At 40.0% G+C, this 22,361-nt stretch overlaps 1 protein-coding gene across 2 annotated transcripts in view; it reads left to right on the top strand.

Moving 5' to 3' along the window:
• LOC126190883 (V-type proton ATPase 116 kDa subunit a 1) overlaps positions 1 to 19,783 on the top strand; it is a 704,052-nt gene extending 684,269 nt beyond the window's left edge. For both annotated transcript variants that reach the window (XM_049931488.1, XM_049931487.1), the window contains exon 18: positions 17,663 to 19,783. In XM_049931488.1, coding sequence (XP_049787445.1) covers positions 17,663 to 17,759 — 97 coding nt within the window. In that variant the 3' untranslated portion in view covers positions 17,760 to 19,783. The remainder of the gene's footprint in view (positions 1 to 17,662) is intronic.
• The last annotated feature ends 2,578 nt before the right edge of the window (positions 19,784 to 22,361 follow it).

Raw genomic sequence — 22,361 nt, 5'->3', positions numbered from 1 at the left:
AGCTAAGATTGTATGCTCTGTTCATCAATGTTGACTATCACAAGTCTCATTTTTTCTCATCAGACACATGTTAATAACAGAAGTTACGACATATAACATTTTCTTGAGTTTATGGCCAACAGAATCAGCTTGTGCACAGTGACCATTTGAAATTCTCTCTGCTCATCCCCTTCCTTCTCCTTTCTGGACTTCCCGCACGTAGTATGTTCTAATGTACAGGATGTGCTTTGGGGTGCCTTTTCTGCCTGTATCGGTAGTCTAGTCATTGACAGGCTCATCTAGTTGGGCTAATTTTTCACCAGTACTGGGAGTACACTCTCTCCTTCTGAAGCTGATGTTCAGTGGTAAATTGTTGGAGATATCCATTTAAATGACCATTTTATCATCTGAATTTATTTATCAAATAAATTAGCATCCAAAAGAAGGCTGGAAAAATGTGATATTAGCCTGACTAATGAATGCATATACACTACTGGCCATTAAAATTGCTACATCAAGAAGAAATGCAGATGATAAACGGGTATTCATTGGACAAATATATTATACTAGAACTGACATGTGGTTACATTTTCATGCAATTTGGGTGCATAGATTTTGAGAAATCAGTACCCAGAACCACCACCTCTGGTCTTAATAATGGCCTTGACATGTCTGGGAATTGAGTCAAACAGAGCTTGGATGGCTTGTATAGGTACAGCTGCCCATGCAGCTTCAACACAATACCACAGTTCATCAAGAGTAGTGACTGGCGTATTGTGACGAGCCAGTTGCTCGGCCACCATTGACCAGACGTTTTCAAGTGGTGAGAGATCTGGCCAGGGCAGCAGTCGAACATTTTCTGTATCCGAAAGGCCCATACAGGACCTGCAACATGAGGTCGTGCATTATCCTGCTGAAATGTAGGGTTTCTCAGGGATTGAATGAAGGGTAGAGCCACAGGTCGTAACACTTCTGAAATGTAACATCCACTGTTCAAAGTGCCGTCAATGCGAACAAGAGGTGACTGAGACGTGTAACCAATGGCACCCCACACCATCATGCCGGATGATAAGTCAGTATGGCAATGATGAATACACGCTTCCAATGAGCGTTCACCGCGATGTCGCCAAACATGGATGTGACCATCAAGATGCTGTAAACAGAACCTGGATTCATCCGAAAAAATGACGTTTTGCCATTCGTGCACCCAGGTTCGTCGTTGAGTACACCATCACAGGTGCTCCTGTCTGTGATGCAGCGTCAAGGGTAACCGCAGCCATGTTCTCCAAGCTGATAGTCCATGCTGCTGCAAATGTTGTCAAACTGTTAGTGCAGATGGTTGTTGTCTTGCAAACATCCCCATCTGTTGACTCAAAGATCGAGACGTGGCTTGTTTACAGTCATGCTGATAAGATGCCTGTCATCTCGACTGCTAGTGATACGAGGCCGTTGGGATTCAGTACGGTGTTCCATATTACCCTCCTTAACCCACCAACTCCATATTCTGCTAACAGTCATTGGATCTTGACCAACGCGAGCATCAATGTCGCGATATGATTAACCACAATCGCGATAGGCTACAATCCGACCTTTATCAAAATTGGAAACGTGATGGTATGCATTTCTCTTCTTTACACGAGGCATCACAACAACATTTCACCAGGCAACGCTGATCAACTGCTGTTTGTATATGAGAAATCGGTTGGAAACTTTCCTCATGTCAGCACGTTGTAGGTGTCGCCACCGGTGCCAACCTTGTGTGAATGCTCTGAAAAGCTAATCATTTGCATATCACAGCATCTTCTTCCTGTTGGTTAAATTTCGCGTCTATAGCACGTCATCTTCATGGTGTAGCAATTTTAATGGCCAGTAGTGTAGTTTGTAGACACTATGTTATATAGCTAAAGAGAGAGAGATCAATGGATTAAGTTTAGTACCATCAGCACAAGATGAAATGACAACAGTGTAGCGCATTTTTTAATGTCCATTTGTTTTTGTAGTTACAGTTTTAGCAACTTTCATGGCAACAGTTCTGTCACTCGGCACATCAAACGTTAGAGGAATTTCCCCCATATTCACTGTTTGGCTTAGTTCCACACTGCTTTTCTTTTGTTGTTTAATAATAAAGTGATGGGAGGGTAATATCTTCTCTTCACACTCTTGGGGCATTTTATGAGATATTTTGGTTGTGGTTCACATGCTAAGTCCATGGCACTTCATAAACATGTAGTGCCAACCAACTCCACCGTTGAAGTGTGTTAAGTTCCACTGTAGCACTAGCTTATGGGCGTGTATTTGAATCATTTTTGTATTAGTTCCAACTCAATTTCAACAGTGTTCTTGAATCCATTTCAGTATGTCATCTCCTAGTTTTGGCCATTCTGCATTCAGTCCTTTATTTGCACATTTAGTCATCCTCATTTTTTTCAGTACTTCTTTACTAGCCCGCCAATCGCAAATGATTTTTTTCTGCTGGTGGAGGGCCAAAGTGCTGCTCAGCTGATCTGTTTCCATGTTTCTCTGCATATGCTATTACTTCCAGTTAATAGGCCACATCCTATGAGTACCTTTTTTTTTTTTTTTTTTTTTTTTTTTTTTTTTTTTTTTTTTTTTTGCCCCCATTATGAAACTAGCTACTGACAAAAATATTGTACTGTTACTGATAACATAAACCACTTTCAAGTTCACTGGTACTCTAGACAGCAATGACACATCATAGGCGAGGCAGTGTTCTGGGTTTGTGATGGTGAGGTGGAGGGAGACATTGTTAGCAAGCTTATGAATGCCCATAACTCATGTTTGTTGCATCGGTGCACTGCTGCTTCTAGTTGAAACTCTGTATGGCACATATAGAGATAGGTTTCCCACAGTATCGAATATATGGCCATTTTTAAGACGGGCAGGAATTTTAAATCAAACACAGGACATTTTTATACTATTTTAGAATATAAGATGCACCAAATTTTTGAGACAATTTTTATAAGAAAAAGTGCATCTGATAGTCCATAAAATACAGTAGGGCTGGAAGTTGGTGTGGCAGTGAAGACCCTGTCACGGGTAGATGCCTGATTGTGTGGCACCAGCCACAGGGGCATTCTGGTACTGGAACTAGGTCCGAGTGGGGATCCAGTGCCTTGGGGTGAGAGGAGGAACTGGCTGAGACAGTAATTGTGAATCATCCAGTTTCCCTGCCTGTCACATAAGCTTCTCAGAAACCAGGAACTAACTCTCTTGTGGAAGGCTGGAAAAAATAGCAGCTGAGGATGTGGTTGAGTAGGGAGCAGGAGGTTGGGCCAAATACAGAGAAGTTGCCCCCACGGAATTGAGGAGAACCCAAAAACTCAGACTCCAAGCTGGCGGAAGGCTTTGGAGGTGTGTGCGAAGGGAAGTGGAGGCTGGTCGTCCACCTGCAGGTGTGGTTGGTTGCGATGGAAGGACACCATTATGTCCTCCACCAGTGTGAGAACTCAATGAACCCCTGACCATGGATGACCACCAGAATACAATGCTCATGACACCCAGAAGTTCAAGCCCTGACAGGGGTTCCCAGAGTGTAGCATGGAGATGGAGGCGATCTAGGTGGGTGTGGGTAGGCAGCAGGAGGTGCAGCACAATGTGCAGCTGGTGCCCGTGCAGCAGCTCAGACAGGTTCCTCTTACCAATCGGCATTGGCCTGTATGAACTAAAAAAACATCAGAGTGCTTCTGCCATGAGGGTGTCTCCGATGTACTCCTTGAACAACATTTTGAAAGCTCTTCATCAGCATTCTGAAAGTCTATACAAGGTTCCTTTTAACTGAAAAGCCTGTGAAATAAAATTTTGGCTATTATCCATCACCAAGGTGTGGAGGAGGCCATCTATGGAGAAGATCTGGGCGAAGGCCACACCATCAGTTCCCCATCGTGATTGGATGCTAATTTTGAATTTTAGTTAAAGAAAATTATTGCTCTTTCTACTTTAAGACAACTTGGTGTGGAACAGAAGTTAGAATGTATGGACATCAGGAGTAGGCTTCTATGACATTTGATCAATATGCACCGAAAAGGAGCCTCAGAATCCAGTAAGATGCTCTCCGTGGCTATGAAGTTTCCAGCCACAGTCAGTAAAGTTCCAGTTGCCTGCAAACTTTGGACTAGCACAATTAAATGTATATGAGGTATCTTTTCTATCAGACATGCCCAAAAGAACAAACACCATTTTTGATCCAGCAGCCATTATGAATTAAGACACAGAGGAAGACCTTGGTTGTGACCGGGCATTGATTGCCATCGATGGGAAAAGATGAAAATTTGTTGTGGACCAGGATTTGAACCCAGGTCTCCTGCTTACTAGGCCGATGCTCAGACCACTGAGCCATCCGGACACAGTGGTCATTGCAACTGCATGGACCACCATAACATGACTCCCATCAGACACATGTGTCTCCAAGAACAGACACCACGTATACATACAAAATTAAGATGAGACAGCCAATGTCTCTTCAGTGCAGATGCACACCATGCTTGAACTCTTACAGGAATTGGTGAAATGTCATGAGTATGGGGGCAAGGGGCACATTTCTAGTGTGTGGATAAGTTGAGAATTTGGGTCTTATGGGAGACTGCTTGATCTGTCCCTTGTGGACAGTTGTGGATATACGCCAGTTATTTCATACACACACACAGGCAAACCTTGCATGTGACTGTTGTGCTTACAAGCAACACGTGAGGTGTTTCCAATACTTATTACAAAGGCTGCTGAAAGAGGAAAAACTACCAAGGTACTGTACTACGGTGTCTGTCGTGAGGTAAGGTACTCTCACAATATTTGAATTTAATTTATGACTAATGTTTGTACCTTACCATTAGACTTCAGTCATACACATGCCTATGTATTTGTTGTACTCTTGTCGAATTTATATTGCTGACATAGCATTGATTAAAGAATAAAATTATTGTCCTTTGTTTGATGTTCAAATTTTGATGTATTGAGGTGAACATACCACTTTACTTATAGCTTGTGTCAGTTCTCATGAGCCTTCTGCTTTTACATGTGTGTGCATGGTAAAGTAAAAGTTTTAATTATTAATGTCCTCTCAAGGTGGCCAGAAAGAGTAGGTGACAACAATCGCAAATGAAAAATTGTGTCTCAATGCAGGGTATTTAATAGGGAGTGGACAGATAAGTACTTTTTGTACTTTGTTTTGTTTGCTGTAAATCAATTGCAGCTGTAAAAGAATTTAATATCTTATGTCATTTTGAATCAAAGGCTGCTGATTTGGTGAAGATGGATGATAACGAGAGGAAAATCAAGGTGTCGAATTTGCTAAAATCTTTGTCTAGTCAACAGCAATTTTTAAAGAAAGGAAAGACAGAGAGTGTAGTGGCTGCAAAAGTAAACTTCTTAATTTCTAAAGAAATTGCTGCCACTGGAAAACCTTTCATGGAAGGTGATTTCTTAAATAAATAAATAAATAAATAAAAATAAATAAAAGGGGGGGGGGGGGAGGGAGCATGATGAAAAAAATCAAATTTTTGAGAGTGTAAGCTTGTCCAAGATGACAATTCAAAGAAAAGTACATGATATTTCTAGTAACCTTTATAACCAGTTAAGAAAGAAAGCTGAAGAATTCAAATACTACTCATTAGCCGTGGATGACAATACTGACATAAATGATACTGCACAGCTTTTAGTTTTCATCTGTGGCATTGATAACAATTTCAATATCACAGAACAACAGGCTGGATTGTGTTCTGTGTAAGGGCGAACATCCGGCAGAGACATCTTTAGCAAAGTGAAAGCATTTGTCACAAAGAAACTGGGTTTGAGTTTTGAAAATATTGTGGCCATTTGCACCAATGAAGCTGCTTTTATGTGTGGAAATAAGGTTGGTGCAGTATCACTGCTGGAAAAATTTCCAGAAAAACAATAAGCAAATTCCACTATATTATTTGTCAACAAGTGTTACATAGCAAAGTTCTGGTATAGGACCATACCATGTCAGCTGTGATTTCTGTTAGCAGCTTCATCCAATCAAGAGGGCTGAAACACTGGACATTTCAGGAATTTCTGTGGCACAAAATTTGAGGATTTATTGAATCATATGGATGTTTGTTGGCTAAGTCATGGGAAAGTACTGCAGCACTTTTTTGCATTAAGAGTGGAAATGATCCAAAGAACTTTCCTGAATTGAAAAATGAAAACTGGATCAATGACTTACCTTTTCTTTCTTATATGACAGCTCACTTATTTGAGCTGAACTTAAAACTACACAGAAAGCCACTGTTTATTTTCAATCTGTTGCTAATAGGATGTGCTTTCTGTTGTGTTGGCAGAAGAGCCAACACCATGTTACTAGTGGAGGCCGAAATGCATGCGTTTTAGCTCATGCAGGCAGGCGTGAGGAGGGAAGGACTATACTGACATGAGGTCTGGAACATGACAAGGAATTCGAATTCAGAAAGGGGACGTAATTAGTTGGATACTTAACTTTAATCCATTAATTATGAACGTCGCTCTTGACGGTACATGATTCACAATATTGTCTGTTCAGAATTCATTCTAATTATTGAATATGGCACCTTGCTAGGTCGTAGCAAATGACGTAGCTGAAGGCTATGCTAAACTATCGTCTCTGCAAATTAGAGCGTATGTCGACAGTGAACCATCGCTAGCAAAGTCGGCTGTACAACTGGGGCGAGTGCTAGGGAGTCTCTCTAGACTAGACCTGCCGTGTGGTGGCGCTCGGTCTGAAATCACTGATAGTGGCGACACACAGGTCCGATGTATACTAATGGACTACGGCCGATTTAAAGGCTGCCACCTAGCAAGTGTGGTGTCTGGCGGTGACACCACACTTTCAGAATGAAAATTGTGCTCTTCAGAAACCAACTGTTGAAAGGACACATGATCCATTTTCATACTTGCAAAATAATTTCTTCAGATAAACATGCTGTGCTAAGAAGGAAATTTTCTCACGACATTGATAAATTGATTGAAGAATTCGGCAAGAGGTCTGCATTGTCAAAAGAAGAGGAAATCATGTTCAAAGTAGTTTAATATACATTTTCTGTAATCCCAAGAGAGATACCTGTGGGCTTACAACTGAAGATAATAGAAATTCAATGTTGTACAATTTATAAAACAAGCATAGGTAATGTGGTCTTCTTGATTTTTATAAAAATTTACTAACCTAAGAGATGCAGCAATAAAAGCATTCAGCATGTTTGGCAGCACTTACATATGTAAACAAACATTTTTTGTTTTGAACTGAAATAAAACCAAATTTAACTCTTGTTTAATTGATGAACATCTAGAGCACGTACTAAAAGCTTCAACATCAAATATGACACCAGACTTTCAAAAACATATAGCTGACATGAGATGCAGTCTCTCACATTAAAGCTTTGTTTCAATTTATTATTTTTTCATACGGTTTCGTAAGTAATAGTTTGGCGTACTGGTACACTACTAAAACAGTCATTCTTTACTGTCTTTAAATGTTTCTTTCAATAAAAATATCATGCAAATAATGCATTTATTCAGAAGTTCAAAAATAAATTTTATGTAGTTTCACCAAGGTTGTTTTTTTTTTTTTTTTTTTTGCTGCTTGCGTTACCTTTATTTATACAATACAACAGCTATTTCTGTCACATATCAGCAGAAGTATGTAATAAAATAATAATTAATAATTGAAATAGTGATTAATTTTTATCGATTTTTAAACATTATATTCAACACAGTTGACCAAGAAGTCTACTGTGGCCCACACTTTAGATTCTAGTTTTGGTTTGGCTGTGGACTACTTTTGAATTGTGCAGTCCTGCCATAGGGCATGTTGACACCAGTACTTACTGTGACTCCTAGCACAATGATAGTTGTAGATATGCCTCAGACAGATCCAGTTTTGAAAAATACTGTCCTCTTGCCAGTTTTGTCATCAGTTCTGGATGCAGGATGGGCTCGACCATAGACTATGCATTAATCATCACCTAGAAATCGCTGCAAAGACAGACCTCACCAGCTGGTTTCTTGATAATCACTAAAGGCATAGCCCATTGGGTATGTGATACAGGTTCAAAGAGATCCAAAGCAGTCAACCTGTTGAGTTCTTCATTAATGTGGCCACAAAGTGCAAGTGGCAATAGCTTGGCTCTGAAGAAACAAGGTTGTGCCATAGGTTTAACAGTAATGTGCACCATAACATGTGTGGCCTTACCTAACCCAGGTGAAAAAAGAAAAAAAAAAAAACCTGAAAATTCCTTGCAAAGTTCATCCAAGCCAAGCAAATTTTCTGTTAAAGTGCTGTCCTCCACAAGGAAAGTCAATGGGCAGGTCATCACTTTGCATGCTGTCTCCACTGTAAAATGTCCAAGTGTAGGGATTTGTTGTCTGTTATTATGGACAAGATGTTGCAAGGTAGGAGACAATGGAGGGAGTCAATGTGCAGATACATGTTGAGAATTAATAAGCAATGCCACCATCCCTGTATCCACTTGTAACTTTAGGGTGTCCCATTAATACACATATAATCAAACAACTTGTTAGAAACAGTCACAAGTTTGTCATATGCAAGGCTCATAAGGTTAATATTTATAGACTGAGAGGGCTAAGTCATAGCTGGAGCTGGCTGTTTGTTGCATCCCATCACATTGTGTCCTTTCTCCCTACAGTGGTGCTAAGAAGCCTAATGCTTAGACAGGCTGGTAGGTCATGTTGAACGAAACAAGCAGGGCAGGAAGGCAGGGGCTAGCAGGAACCAATCCACTACGCATGTGTTTCTGTGGAGCGTGGCAGCCAACTGTGCTGCACCACAGCAATGTCTCCTTCCGAAGTTGTGCTGGAATGCAAGTGCCAAGTAGACAGTGGCCACGTCTGCCCAAGAATCCAACTGACAGCTGGTTACATGAGAAACTTGAAACAGTTGTGCTACAGGGAGGACTTACCCCAAGATAGAATCTTCAAGTTGCAACGCCTGTTGGTGGACCTCTTTATAACGAGTCAATTTAATGATAGCATCCCTAACCATGTTACCAGCACAAGACTGCTTAGATTGAGAAGCAACAAAACAGCAGTTTTTTGACTAAGACCTTGCAACTCCGTAGCCCAAGCCTGGTACTATTGATGGAGCTGCTTCCTGCACTGATAAAATTCCCCTCTCATGGAAATAACATGAGTACACCAGTAATAGTAATTGGCATCCATTACCTTGAAGGTGTTTCTCGTATGTCTCCCAACCCTAAGCAAGCTCATCAAAGGTGGGGAAAGGAGGAAGGTGAGCCAGATTGCTGAGGCCTTTCTAATAGGCACGACTGCTTGTTCCTGCTGTTGCAACTTGAGAAGCCTCTGACTTTCCAGATGCTGCAGTAAAATTTTTGAAGTACAGTCTCTAAGGATGCACCTGATGACATCACCAAATAGACAAAAAACACACATGAATGTTCCACTGTGCTTGTCACCTCTTGTGTAGTAACTACACACACAAATAAGTGCACTCCTAGAGCATAAATCACTTATTGAGAAAATAGTGTAGCAGTTCCATACACAGTCAGAGTAAAATGACACGCCAAGTCCAAAACAGTGCAGAGTTCCTCAAGAGCAGAGTCAAGTTAATATGAGTAAACACAATAACTGAATGAGATCAGTTGCACTTTGCTCAGGGATCATGTTAGGTATGTAGTCCCGATACAATAGTGTCTTCAATGTTCACTGAGTGCCAGCTCAGGCGAGTTGAATCATGATGGTTCGCACCAGCACATCGCATCCTGTTACTATAGCAGCTTCTGAGGTCTGAGTATGATAAAGTGGCAACATAGTGTTACCACAAATTTATTTGTATTATGTACATGTGTATGTAATGAAGGTTCTGCTTTTTGATGGATTCTATGGAACATGGTGAATGAATGAAATCGAGGGTGTTTGTTAGCCCTTTGAGACACTAGGGAAGATGGTGGCATTTCCAGTTGAGTGAGCAAAATTGATGTTAATCATTAACTAAATCAATAAAAATTGTTACTTTATGTTCCTTGAATCATACATCTACAAACGGTTACATCAAAATGTGATCACCTGTCAGGAGGATTTTCAACATACAAGAAAAGTTGCAGGTACTGGCTGTAATCGGGAGTGAGATAGAGGGTGGTTATACTTTTAACTTTTGCTACTTGAGAGGAGCCCCCATAAAAAAACAAGTGATCGTAGGACAATGAAACTTTGTTGAAACATTTGCAAGGACATGTGCAAGAGAAATAACAACTAAACCACTGAAAGAAACACTTTCAGTTTCCGTAGAAGTGTATGTTATTTGATAATTGGAAACTATGTTTACATTCCAGGTTACAAACATTTCTCAATGTGATGACCACCTTGCAACCAAACTAGAAATACCATTTCACAATTGTTTTCAGCACTTTTCAAACGGTGGATCACAGAAATGTTAAGCTGACATGATACAGCTCTAGCACTGCTTGGAGATTGTGTATTGTGTCTAGTATTCTCAGCCATGGCAACAGTAACTTCAACAACAATTTGTGGTGCAATTGGCTGTCATCCTCTTCCTGGAGAAATCCCCAAATCATCAGTTAATTCAAACTTCAAAATCATGTTCTTCAGCCCAATGCAGAAAATGGACCTCTCTATATTTCTTTAATGCATTGATACTCGTGAATAGCAGCACCACTATTGCTATTGTTTTGATAAAACAGCTTTATGAGTAAAACTCTGCTCACCTTTTCCAGATCCTATTGGTTATGGGCAACTGTAATGCATACCAATGCTTTTATTTCAACCCTACGTAGCTGTGCCGGTACTGGCACCTAACAGCAGTCACGATAATATCTACTAACAATGCAAATCCTGCAGCACACATTCTGAACATCATTCCTATACAGTTTGACATCCAGATGGTAAATAGTTTCCATCTACAGTCACTCAAGTAGTGAAAGTGTAATTATAACCACCTTGCAGTTTTAATAGGCCCCACAGATACTGCACTGACAGTAACGGACATTATATGATTATATTTCCTGTATTTTCACATGTATGTAGCACCAAGCCATTTATTAACACCCTCCCAGGGTAGAATGGGGCGGGGGGGGGGGGGGGGGGGGGAGGGGTGCGCTTTGAGTCCTTGCTTGGCCACCATTGCCCCCCCCCCCCCCCCCCCCCCTTTACAGCACTACTTCCCTTTCTGTGCTGCAAGTCTATCTGTATCCTATTTCTTTTTTTCCCTCTCTACCTTTCCACTGGATGAGATTCTTGGTACTGATTGTGCTTGATTCTGATTTGTGTTTTGGACACTCATTTTCTTACCTTCCAGCCTTTTACAGCTTTTCAATATTAATTATATGCTCCCCTTGTTGGGTGTGACTTCCTACTCCTTTTCTAAATTTTACAGATGTGCAGCTCATGCAAGGAAGGTCACCCAATGTGGCATATATTCCACTTTTTGTGCTTTTCTATCTCTGTGCCCTTCTTTCTTGTAGTGGTACTATCTATGACCAAAACGCAGCACGGTAACCATTCCATTATGGGGATTTCGACAAGTACCTGCACAGTGCAGGGATCACATTGTTGGTGCCTGAGCTGGAAACTCCCCTTGCAAGCGAAGGAATAAGTGGCCACCATAGCTGGGGCACGGTGACTCCAGGGCAATGTGCACTGGCCAGGTCACTGTTGCTGTGGGTGGGTGGTGCCAGTGGGGAGAGCTCCCATTCAGAGTGGGTGGTACCAAGGCAGAAGACTTGCACATGAAGCAAATTAAACTATCTTCTGCTGGTGGCCACAAGGCCCCAACAGTCTCTTCAGAAGCTAAGTCATATTACAATTCCTAGAAGAATGACCCCAGAATGTTCCCTTTCCTGGCTATGGCATGGGAGGAACATTGGGCTCAAAGATAAGGTGACAAATTCTTCCCCCAATGTGTGGTTTGTTCTAGGGTGGATGGGGATTCTTTTTTGACTACAGAATTATTTTTCTTCATAGAACATCTCAAGGACAGATTTGTGGATGTGGCAGCAATTACAAAAGTGAAAAGTGGCTCCATTCTGTTTAAAATGGTCTTCCGTGCTTAGTCGCAGGTGCTGCTCGCCTGCGACAAGCTGGGTGGCATACCTGTAACTACAACCACTCCCCATAAAAGTCTGAATATGGTACAAATTATCATTTTCCACAGAGATCTCCTTTTACAGAGTACTGGCAAGTTGTGCGTTTTGTCTGGTGTGTCCATTGGAAACCAAAAGGCAACAGAGTGGGTACTGGAGTCATCCTCTTGGCCTTTCAAGGTGACTCGTTGCCTGAGAAGGTGTATCATTGTGATACCAAACTGTATATTTCTCCTCCTATGCAGTGTTTCAGTGCATGCAATTTGGCCACATGTTCTCACATTGAAATGCCAGCCCAATCTGTAGTACTTGTGGCCATCACTTGCACACAAACATTCTTTGAGCGTGTCCCCACATCTGTGTCAACTGCCGGGAGCACCATTCCTCCAATTCACAAGACTGCACCATTTTCACATGTGAAAAGAAAATCCAGGATTACAAGACTCATGACTGCTTCACATATCAAGAAGCCATGAAGAAATACAATCTTCTACATGCTACACACGAGACAATGCTGTATGCTACTGCTATATCATCATCACCCTCTTCAGTGACTGTGCCATCGACCTCCGTGTTTTCTACATTTAGTGCACAGAGCCACTCAAGTGCACCCACTCCCCTGCTGGTTGGTTGTACTTCTCCAATTGGTTCGTCTACACCCCCTTTGAGAGTATCAGCTCCCTATCCATTGAGGACCAGCCAGAGAAGCAATGCTCTCCTGTGGCACCCCTTACGAGGAAAGAGTTCCTCAGGGTGCTTCCTTCCCAGGACACTGCTGGCCTGCAACTGGTGGCCAGCAGGTGGCTGAAGGAGCCACAAGAGGAGGTGACATACCATGTGCCAGTTAAAAAGCTTTTATATAATAATGAGATCGGGGAGAGGGAAGCCAAAGTAATGGTTTCTGGTTTCTCTAAAACTGAAAGCATATTTATTGCCACTTCGTGTGCTGATACAAGGAATTTGTCCACTGCTATGTAGTTCAGTGAACATGTTGGCATCCCCATTGCAAACACCCCTCCTGTTATGAGTGATAGGTGATACATACATGGTTGCTCAACATACATGCGTAATACATTCATAAGAAGTAATTACACATGGAGGAATTTCAAAGAAGTGTTCAAGCAGCAGCTAAGATTTTCTTTGGTAGGATTTCCTGCTTTACCATAACAAGAAATACTGCTGATTTTTGTAAAACATAACATTTGGCTTACTCAGGTAGCCAGATTAAGCCAGCATGGAGCCTGTAGAAAATGCTAAGAAGATACCTTTGGTTTTAGGATATAAAATAAAACAATACATTACAAAAATAACTTTTCTTGATTTAATTTGGGCAAATTTAGAGGTAATACTAGTCTTATCAGTGTTATTTATTCATTAAGTTGAGATCATATAGATATTCTTGTCCCATGGCATGCCTTACCTCAATTTTAATATGCTTTAATGTTGGAAAAGGACATTCTCTACTGGAGTTGGTAATCATCAAAGACAAGTAAATACTTAAGACTGTTTCTACATTTGGGAAACATGATTCTGATGAATTTTTCATTAAAAGTTTATAAAGCTGGAGTTCCAGGGGCTCATGCTTTTTGCTGTCAATAGCAATAGCAACAGCCACATTTGTTTTGATCAGACTAAAAAACTGCCAGTTCATCACCTAGGCTTTCTTCCATGTCATCTGGGTAGGCACTGACAATAATTGGAGTTCTTTACAAGATCTCTTCTGTTGTTAGAGTTAAATTGCTGAAGCATTCCAAAAACATTAGTCACTTGATGGTATGCATCCATGTGTGTAGCGTATAAAGACAGAACATTATCAGTTACGACACGAAACATCTGAATTTCAAAATTTTGTCCAGGTGTTTGATTTGCTTCAATTTCATTCAGTGTAATAGAGCCACCAAAATGATCGTACTTTGTAATTTGCTTGCGTTGTCTTGAAGTCTGTTGCTTATATTCTTCACAGCTGGTCAGGACTTTGGCTTTTGCTTCATATTAGAAAATTTGGACTGCATTGTTTGGGTGCATCCATGTAACGATTTATAAAAGGCATATCCCGTGCTGAGGTCTTGATCAGTTGACTGCAGTGAAGTACTAGTTACATATATCCCTTTCCCTTATTTGCATGAATATGTATGTGTTGAGCAAGAAGAATGTCAAATTTGGCTATTAATTCTAATAAACCTAAATAATTTCCATTGTGAGGTGATCCAACAATTTCATCACTACATCAAAATGCAATACCTCATTCTGCTAAAAAAAGTTACAACTGCTATAATTCATTCTTACAGTGTCCACCATTACTTTTGTTCAGTCTTAGATTGAATCGCAAGTTGAGAATTGACTTGCATATTCTTGTTTTTGTGAACTAATGATGAAGTTATCTCTTGTCTCTGTGAAGTGCTTTCTCCATGCCGTTTCAACAAAATATTCATGTCTTCCAGTCATCTGATCTGTCTTTTGTAAACCATGACAAACCATCTGAATCTGTAACTTCACAAACAAAACAGAAAAGTTTCCCTTTATGTGCTGAGCAACAAAACCATCCTCTCATGTGAGATTTATTTGTTAGTTTACGACTGTATGTGAAAAATTATTTTTTACAGAATCGTGGTTTAATTTCTTTGTTGTATACTTGACAAAAACTTACTGTTCATTTGTCACACTTTGTTATTACTTTTGTTTAGTTGTTAGCTCGTGGAATATGTAATAACATCAGAAGCACATACAATAGTTTCCATCTCTCTTTGGATTGATGAAGTTATCTCAGGAGAGAGAGGGCTTGCTATGCTTGTAACTTTGCTTTGGATGGAAGACAATGTGCCTGAAGTGGGAGGACTTGCTATCCATTCAGCTACAGTATCACTTGTAGAAAATGTAGCTAAATTGGAAAGAGTTGCATATATTATGTAGTGAGCCTACTGCCATCATCTGTACAATGAGGTGCAACTTCTATAAGTTTTCTGTTTGAATTTACTTACATTCAGTAACATCATTCTGAACGTTAAAAAGCTCACAGCTTATGTGCTCTTGATGTAACAGACTTTGTACTTCAGATGCGTAGTATTGACCAATATCTCTAAGCCTGCTATTCATGATGGCTGCCTTGATCTGCATAGGTGGGAAAATAAATTACAAAATAAAATAGAATTCTGTCTTTTAATTGGTTGGCGTCACACATCGGTATTATAATTTATATCATTTTTGTACTGAAGCCGGTGCCAGTCGGCTGCATCAGATGTGAGAGTGAATCGGTTCTCTCCGAAGATGACAAACGGCATGAAATAGACTTTTCAAACAGTGTTGTAAGATAGAGTCCCATGTTCCATAGATTTCAGCCATTTACCCTATCAGTAGTGTAGTAACATTATGGAACAAATCAAATGCACCACCAGCAGGAGAGTGCAAAGGCCAGACCCAGTCAAACATGGATGCAGCAACATATGTGTAGTCACCTGTGCTCATTCATTCCGCATTGGCAATTGACTGTGGTGAAACTGCCTGAAAATTACATTCATTGAACAAAGTCCTTGCAGAGAAAGATATGCCTAGTCACCAATAGATACAAATATTAACAAATCTGTCAACAGGAGAACAGATTGCTTGAAGTTATGAAGGGGGAGGGCTAGGCCAAGCAGTTGCATTTGTGTTAAGGATAACAACATATGTTTCATGATGGTCATTTGTTATGGTAGAAATGTCACACAGAAGTTACAGAGCTCCATGAAAGCTCATTATGAAGATGCTCATGTTTGTATGTGGTACTTACTTGTAGTAATGAATATGAAATTATATTGAACATGTCTACCCCTCAATCAGACTGGCAGCAGTGAGAAGTGACACGAAATCTTTTGAATTTTTCCGACATCCACTGAACAGAACTAGGGTAACTAAGCTCACTAAAAGTTTTGCTAACTCAGTATTTGTCATTCATTGGTCCCAAAACAATATGTACATTTTATTGGATGGTTATTATGACACAAACATTTAAAATGTAAATTCTTTCCTCACCATGAGAAAATGTAAACACAACCTTACCAAAATTACATTTTTAATACAAATTCACTTTATTAAACTTGTGCAAAATGATGAAGTTAATGCAGTGATTGAAGTGATTGATTAAATTTGAGATAAGTATTTACTTTTAAAAGAACTAAATAAATAAAATAAAGACCACAATCATTTGGATAAGGATTTTTTAAAACATTAAAATTTTGTTGGTACTAAACATGCAAATTCTTGGTTACCGGTCTAGAGCATTAGTCTGTGGAACTGCTGGGTAAACTCTTATTATTTTTAATGGTTTAGCATTTCACGAGAAATTATTTTCATGACATTTTCACAAATGAGAATCCACCAAGGTGGATGGCTGCATGGTGTGAAACTTGCCACCCAAGCCTACATAACTGCATGGGTGATTTCAAAAAGTCAGTCTCACCCCTGGTGTCTCAGTGGCAAATAAATCTTTACTGTATTTGGAAGTAAATGAGCTGTAATGATTACAATTTATCATCAGATCAAACACCAATAATTGATGCCTACATTGTTGTAGACACTGCACATAGAACCTACTTGTTTTCTTTGTTTTTGCTTGGCAGTGCCTATAAACAAAACAAATAAGCTTACCTTATTCTTCATTGATTCTCGTTTTCCTGTCAGTAAATTTCGCAGGCCCTCAATACAATAATCTTAATATCTTCTAGAGTTGTTAAATAGTAGTACTGTATTCTCTATGTCCACAGTGACAATCAGTAAAGAAATATAGAAACTATAAAACTACAAAAGTTATACAACAATAGTCACCCTATAAGAGAGCAACCTTCACTCTAGACAGATTGTATCAAAGGTACTGCAAGAAAAGTACACAGACTGTAGAAGGAATGAATGACTGTAATAACAGACTTACAAAAATAAATACAGACTCCATTGATTACTTTCTTATTGGTAATCAACAGAACCTTGTTTTAATTGATCAGGCTATTATGACTAGAGTGGACAACATTAGGGAATTCTTCTGTAAGTTCTGCAGTATTGTCATCTTACAATACATAATCTATAGCGTGGCCGGCACTCACGTTTAGAAATGAGCTAATGTTGTAAATTTGTCTCAGTTGTCTTTCATTGAATAGTAGGTAGAATACCATTCATACCTAACTTGATAGATTTTTTTACACCAAGGCACAGAGCCCCCTAATGCACAGAGCCCATAACATTTGTTAATTCTTGCCACAGAACTGGTCTTACTTTTGGAACATGCAGCTGTTTCATGTGTGTAGGTCACGTTAGAAGCTTATGGTGCACGTGTTTGCTTGTGGTAGTTTTGTGTAGCACATACTCCTCTTTACTGTAAACGTTACATGTATCATTGTGTTATTGCTGTTTTTGTGATGTCTCTCCCAGCACCCACCTCCTCCTCTCACCTCCACCACCACCACCACTGCCACCACCACCAATCAAATTTATGGAAACAGGGCACTTCGATTTTATAAATCAGATAAATAAATAAGAATCTATTACAAAATGATTTTACTATTTATACAATATTTTGAGAAATTATATCTTATTAAATGTAAAATAGAAAGTGTAATTTCCTCCTTTTGTTGCAGGGTGGAATTCATGAGCAAGTTTTATTCTGGTGCTGGGTACCTTTTCGCTCCATTTTCATTCAAAAATATTTTAGAGCAAGATGATAATGAACAGTAGTGTTTACTATGATATAGAAATGATATTGTACATAGTGTTAGATATGTGTAAAATATGTATTTATTAAGAACCATGTAATATAGTAATTAAGTACGAAAACAGGTGATACTGGGATGGGTAGTGAGGAAGTTGCTTTGATTTCTAAAATATAAGACATGGTAATTGACATACTGTACAACAACAAGAAAAATTAATAAATTTTAACATTAGTGTTCTTAGCTGAAATAGAGTTTAAGGAAGGTATACACAAAAAAGCAAAGAACACATCACTGATAGTTATTATTTCCAATTTGAAAGCTGATGTTCTGATTGTTTTTCAGCCCCACACAATGTATTTATTTACTTAGTTTATAAAATTCATCTCCTTCACATACAGTAATTTTACAAGTATTTCCTTCACATACTTGTACTCATCCTCCCAAAAGTTTGACGAGTCTGTCCTAATAAATTCATGCTGCTGCCTAGAATTGGTTTTCATATCCTTTACGTGATGTTTCATATCAAGCTCATCTAACCTTGCAGGCTCTTTCATAAATCTGTTCTTCTGATAGATACAGTAAATATATGTTTTACATTTTAGCAAGTTGTGTTTTATTTTGACATGGATTTAAATGAATTTTGAAAATCTAAGAGTAGTTTTTATTTCTTTTATTAAAATATGTATGCAGTCCCATTGGGATTCTAAAAGACTGTTATACATTTCTGCTGTTATGTGCTATGTTAATCATCTTAGCAAAGTGTTACGGTTCAGGAGATAATGCCCAGATTTTCACATTGGATATATTTATATACAAAATGCATTTTAGGAACGAATCTCACTGTTCTACAGAACAGAAGACAAATAGAAATAGTCTGAAATGATAATGCTGTTTTAATAGAAGTATGAGATTCATTTTATGATAGGAGTAATTCATATCCTGTATTGGGGAATATTTGTAAATAATATTCTCATTTTTAAGTGACAAAAATATTATTGGTCTATGTAAATATATATTTTATTGGTTACGTGCAGATATTCACTCATAAGAAAAATGATGTGATTTAAAAATGCTATATGAATATTTAAACAGAGTTTTATACTGAAAAGATGAAAAAAAAGGCAGTTCGCAGTATTACTTGGCAACAAATTCCAATAAAATCTGCTTGTATACATATTAGAAGTAGTTACTAAGGAGAATTGAAAATTACAATATGGCAACTGTTATAAGATTTCCCAAGCGTCTTTTGCAAAGTATGGAAAGAAACTGCAGCAGTCCAATCCATTGTAAGAAGTGAACATGTTCATGAATTCTTTTCTTATTGTTCTGGTAATGTGTAACAGTCCTAGATTAACATGAGATTTTAACAGTGACTTGTTTGATAAACAATGTCTTTTTTTGTTTCAAATGTTGAATTCTTCATAGCATGTTAACTCTATTGTCTCTGACATTGCATGAGCCCCAAATATTGTCCAATTATGCAGATACTTCCATACCATAGTATTTTATATTCTTTTAACATCACATCAGAGATGGTTATTTGAGAGATGCTTCTGTTTCCACTTTAGTCATACTGTCTCTTTGTTAGACAAATTTTGCCCTTGCTGCTATCCAAGTTGCCTGTTTCTTTAAATGTTTATTGTGTTTGCAAAGTATTACTGAGTACAGTACAGTATTGTTAACATTTGAAAGACATAAAACCTGCAGTGGTTTGCCATAAGTAATGCCATTCACTATGTATATCTGTGTGTATGTGTGTGTGTGTGTGTGTGTGTGTGTGTGTGTGTGTAAAGTTGTGAGAAAGAGGAAGGAGATAATGTTGTAAAGATGTATTAATTTTCAACAAATATTTTCTATGTGTATGTATTTTTATAAAAATACGACAGAAGCAATTATGTTTTAAAGTTAACTAAATGGCAGTATAAAAAATAGGAAAATAAATATTGTGATGAATGATCATTTTGCTTAGGAGTTGTGGTTTTTGGAAATTGTAGACAACTTAGTGAAGGTCACAAATGTGCAAATAAAGCAACTGTGATACCTGTATTTTGTCATTAACTTTTGCCCTTCCCTCCTCTTTATATTTGTCTTAGAAATGGGCTGCGATAAGCCAACTCGAATGTAGTAACAATGGCCACAACAAGCTGATCCTTTTTATAGAGTGAAATGCCCAACAGAGACACAAGGAATGCAAATAGTTGGGAACTAAACATGTGATAAAAGGTGTAATGGTTAGCTTCTTTACTGTAATAAACAGATGAAACTAGAGAAAATTCTGGAGAAGAGACCAACACTGCAAAAATGTTATTCCAGGAACACACACTACACTATGAAACATATAGGTTCAGTAGAAAATTATATGACTATACATAAAACAAACATAACATTTTCGATGATTAAAAGAGTAAAATGTCATAAAAAGGGAAAAATACTAGTGCATGTAAGTACATAGCAATAATCTACCTCAAAACAGGTAGAGAAAGGAAAGAAAACTAAATGAATTTGGAACATTGCAATACACCTGCCTGCTTGTGATCCTTCTTATCTGTCAGTAATAATACACATAAATGTACCTTACAGGGATTAAAAGACAAATTTCCTCTGTAACATTGCACTATCCATATCTGCCAACTACATGTCAGCTCATCCTGGGAAAATCTGCACCAACCAGAAGGTAAATAGCCTGCACTTACTCCAAGTGTTGTCCTGCCATACTGGGTATTGTCCTGCTAAACCAGGTACGTACCCTAGCAGGCTTGTGGCCTACATCTGATCACCTTCAGAGTGAATGTCAAGACAAAATATGTTTTAAAATATTTAGGCACTGCAGAAAGTCACCTTCATACACTCCTGGAAATTGAAATAAGAACACCGTGAATTCATTGTCCCAGGAAAGGGAAACTTTATTGACACATTCCTGGGGTCAGATACATCACATGATCACACTGACAGAACCACAGGCACATAGACACAGGCAACAGAGCATGCACAATGTCGGCACTAGTACAGTGTATATCCACCTTTCGCAGCAATGCAGGCTGCTATTCTCCCATGGAGACGATCGTAGAGATGCTGGATGTAGTCCTGTGGAACGGCTTGCCATGCCATTTCCACCTGGCGCCTCAGCTGGACCAGCGTTCGTGCTGGACGTGCAGACCGCGTGAGACGACGCTTCATCCAGTCCCAAACATGCTCAATGGGGGACAGATCCGGAGATCTTGCTGGCCAGGGTAGTTGACTTACACCTTCTAGAGCACGTTGGGTGGCACGGGATACATACGGACGTGCATTGTCCTGTTGGAACAGCAAGTTCCCTTGCCGGTCTAGGAATGGAAGAACGATGGGTTCGATGACGGTTTGGATGTACCGTGCACTATTCAGTGTCCCCTCGACGATCACCAGTGGTGTACGGCCAGTGTAGGAGATCGCTCCCCACACCATGATGCCGGGTGTTGGCCCTGTGTGCCTCGGTCGTATGCAGTCCTGATTGTGGCGCTCACCTGCACGGCGCCAAACACGCATACGACCATCGTTGGCACCAAGGCAGAAGCGACTCTCATCGCTGAAGACGACACGTCTCCATTCGTCCCTCCATTCACGCCTGTTGCGACACCACTGGAGGCGGGCTGCACGATGTTGGGGCGTGAGCGGAAGAAGGCCTAACGGTGTGCGGGACCGTAGCCCAGCTTCATGGAGATGGTTGCGAATGGTCCTCGCCGATACCCCAGGAGCAACAGTGTCCCTAATTTGCTGGGAAGTGGCGGTGCGGTCCCCTATGGCACTGCGTAGGATCCTACGGTCTTGGCGTGCATCCGTGCGTCGCTGCGGTCCGGTCCCAGGTCGACGGGCACGTGCACCTTCCGCCGACCACTGGCGACAACATCGATGTACTGTGGAGACCTCACGCCCCACGTGTTGAGCAGTTCGGCGGTACGTCCACCCGGCCTCCCGCATGCCCACTATACGCCCTCGCTCAAAGTCCGTCAACTGCACATACGGTTCACGTCCACGCTGTCGCGGCATGCTACCAGTGTTAAAGACTGCGATGGAGCTCCGTATGCCACGGCAAACTGGCTGACACTGACGGCGGCAGTGCACAAATGCTGCGCACCTAGGGCCATTCGACGGCCAACACCGCGGTTCCTGGTGTGTCCGCTGTGCCGTGCGTGTGATCATTGCTTGTACAGCCCTCTCGCAGTGTCCGGAGCAAGTATGGTGGGTCTGACACACCGGTGTCAATGTGTTTTTTTTTCCATTTCCAGGAGTGTAGTTGAGGCCCCTAATGCATTCTTGTGTTTTGGCACTTGATATGCTGGTAGCAGGCTTGACTCCTGGCAGAGGAAGAAATTTTCATTATTAGTATTTGGCTAATAAGGGGAGGAGAGGTAGAGGAGTACTGTTCATGATCAACAGACTTTGCACCCGTGTCCTGGTTAATTCCAAACTTCTCCACAGTGATTGATGAAGTGAGGGCTTGTGATGCTGTTGGTGGTGATTCTTGTGTTGGATAGGTACATTACACTTGACAGCCCCTTTAGTACTATTTGAGAGGAATGGGCTATGTTCGAGCTTTAGGTTTCATTTTCTCCCTTCTCTGTCATCATTAATGACAGTAAAAACACGA

This window comes from Schistocerca cancellata, chromosome 6 (assembly GCF_023864275.1).
Source record: "Schistocerca cancellata isolate TAMUIC-IGC-003103 chromosome 6, iqSchCanc2.1, whole genome shotgun sequence".
Classification (NCBI taxonomy): domain Eukaryota; kingdom Metazoa; phylum Arthropoda; class Insecta; order Orthoptera; family Acrididae; genus Schistocerca; species Schistocerca cancellata.
Note: the sequence above shows the minus strand (reverse complement) of the source record. Positions and strands in the feature narration are given on the sequence as shown.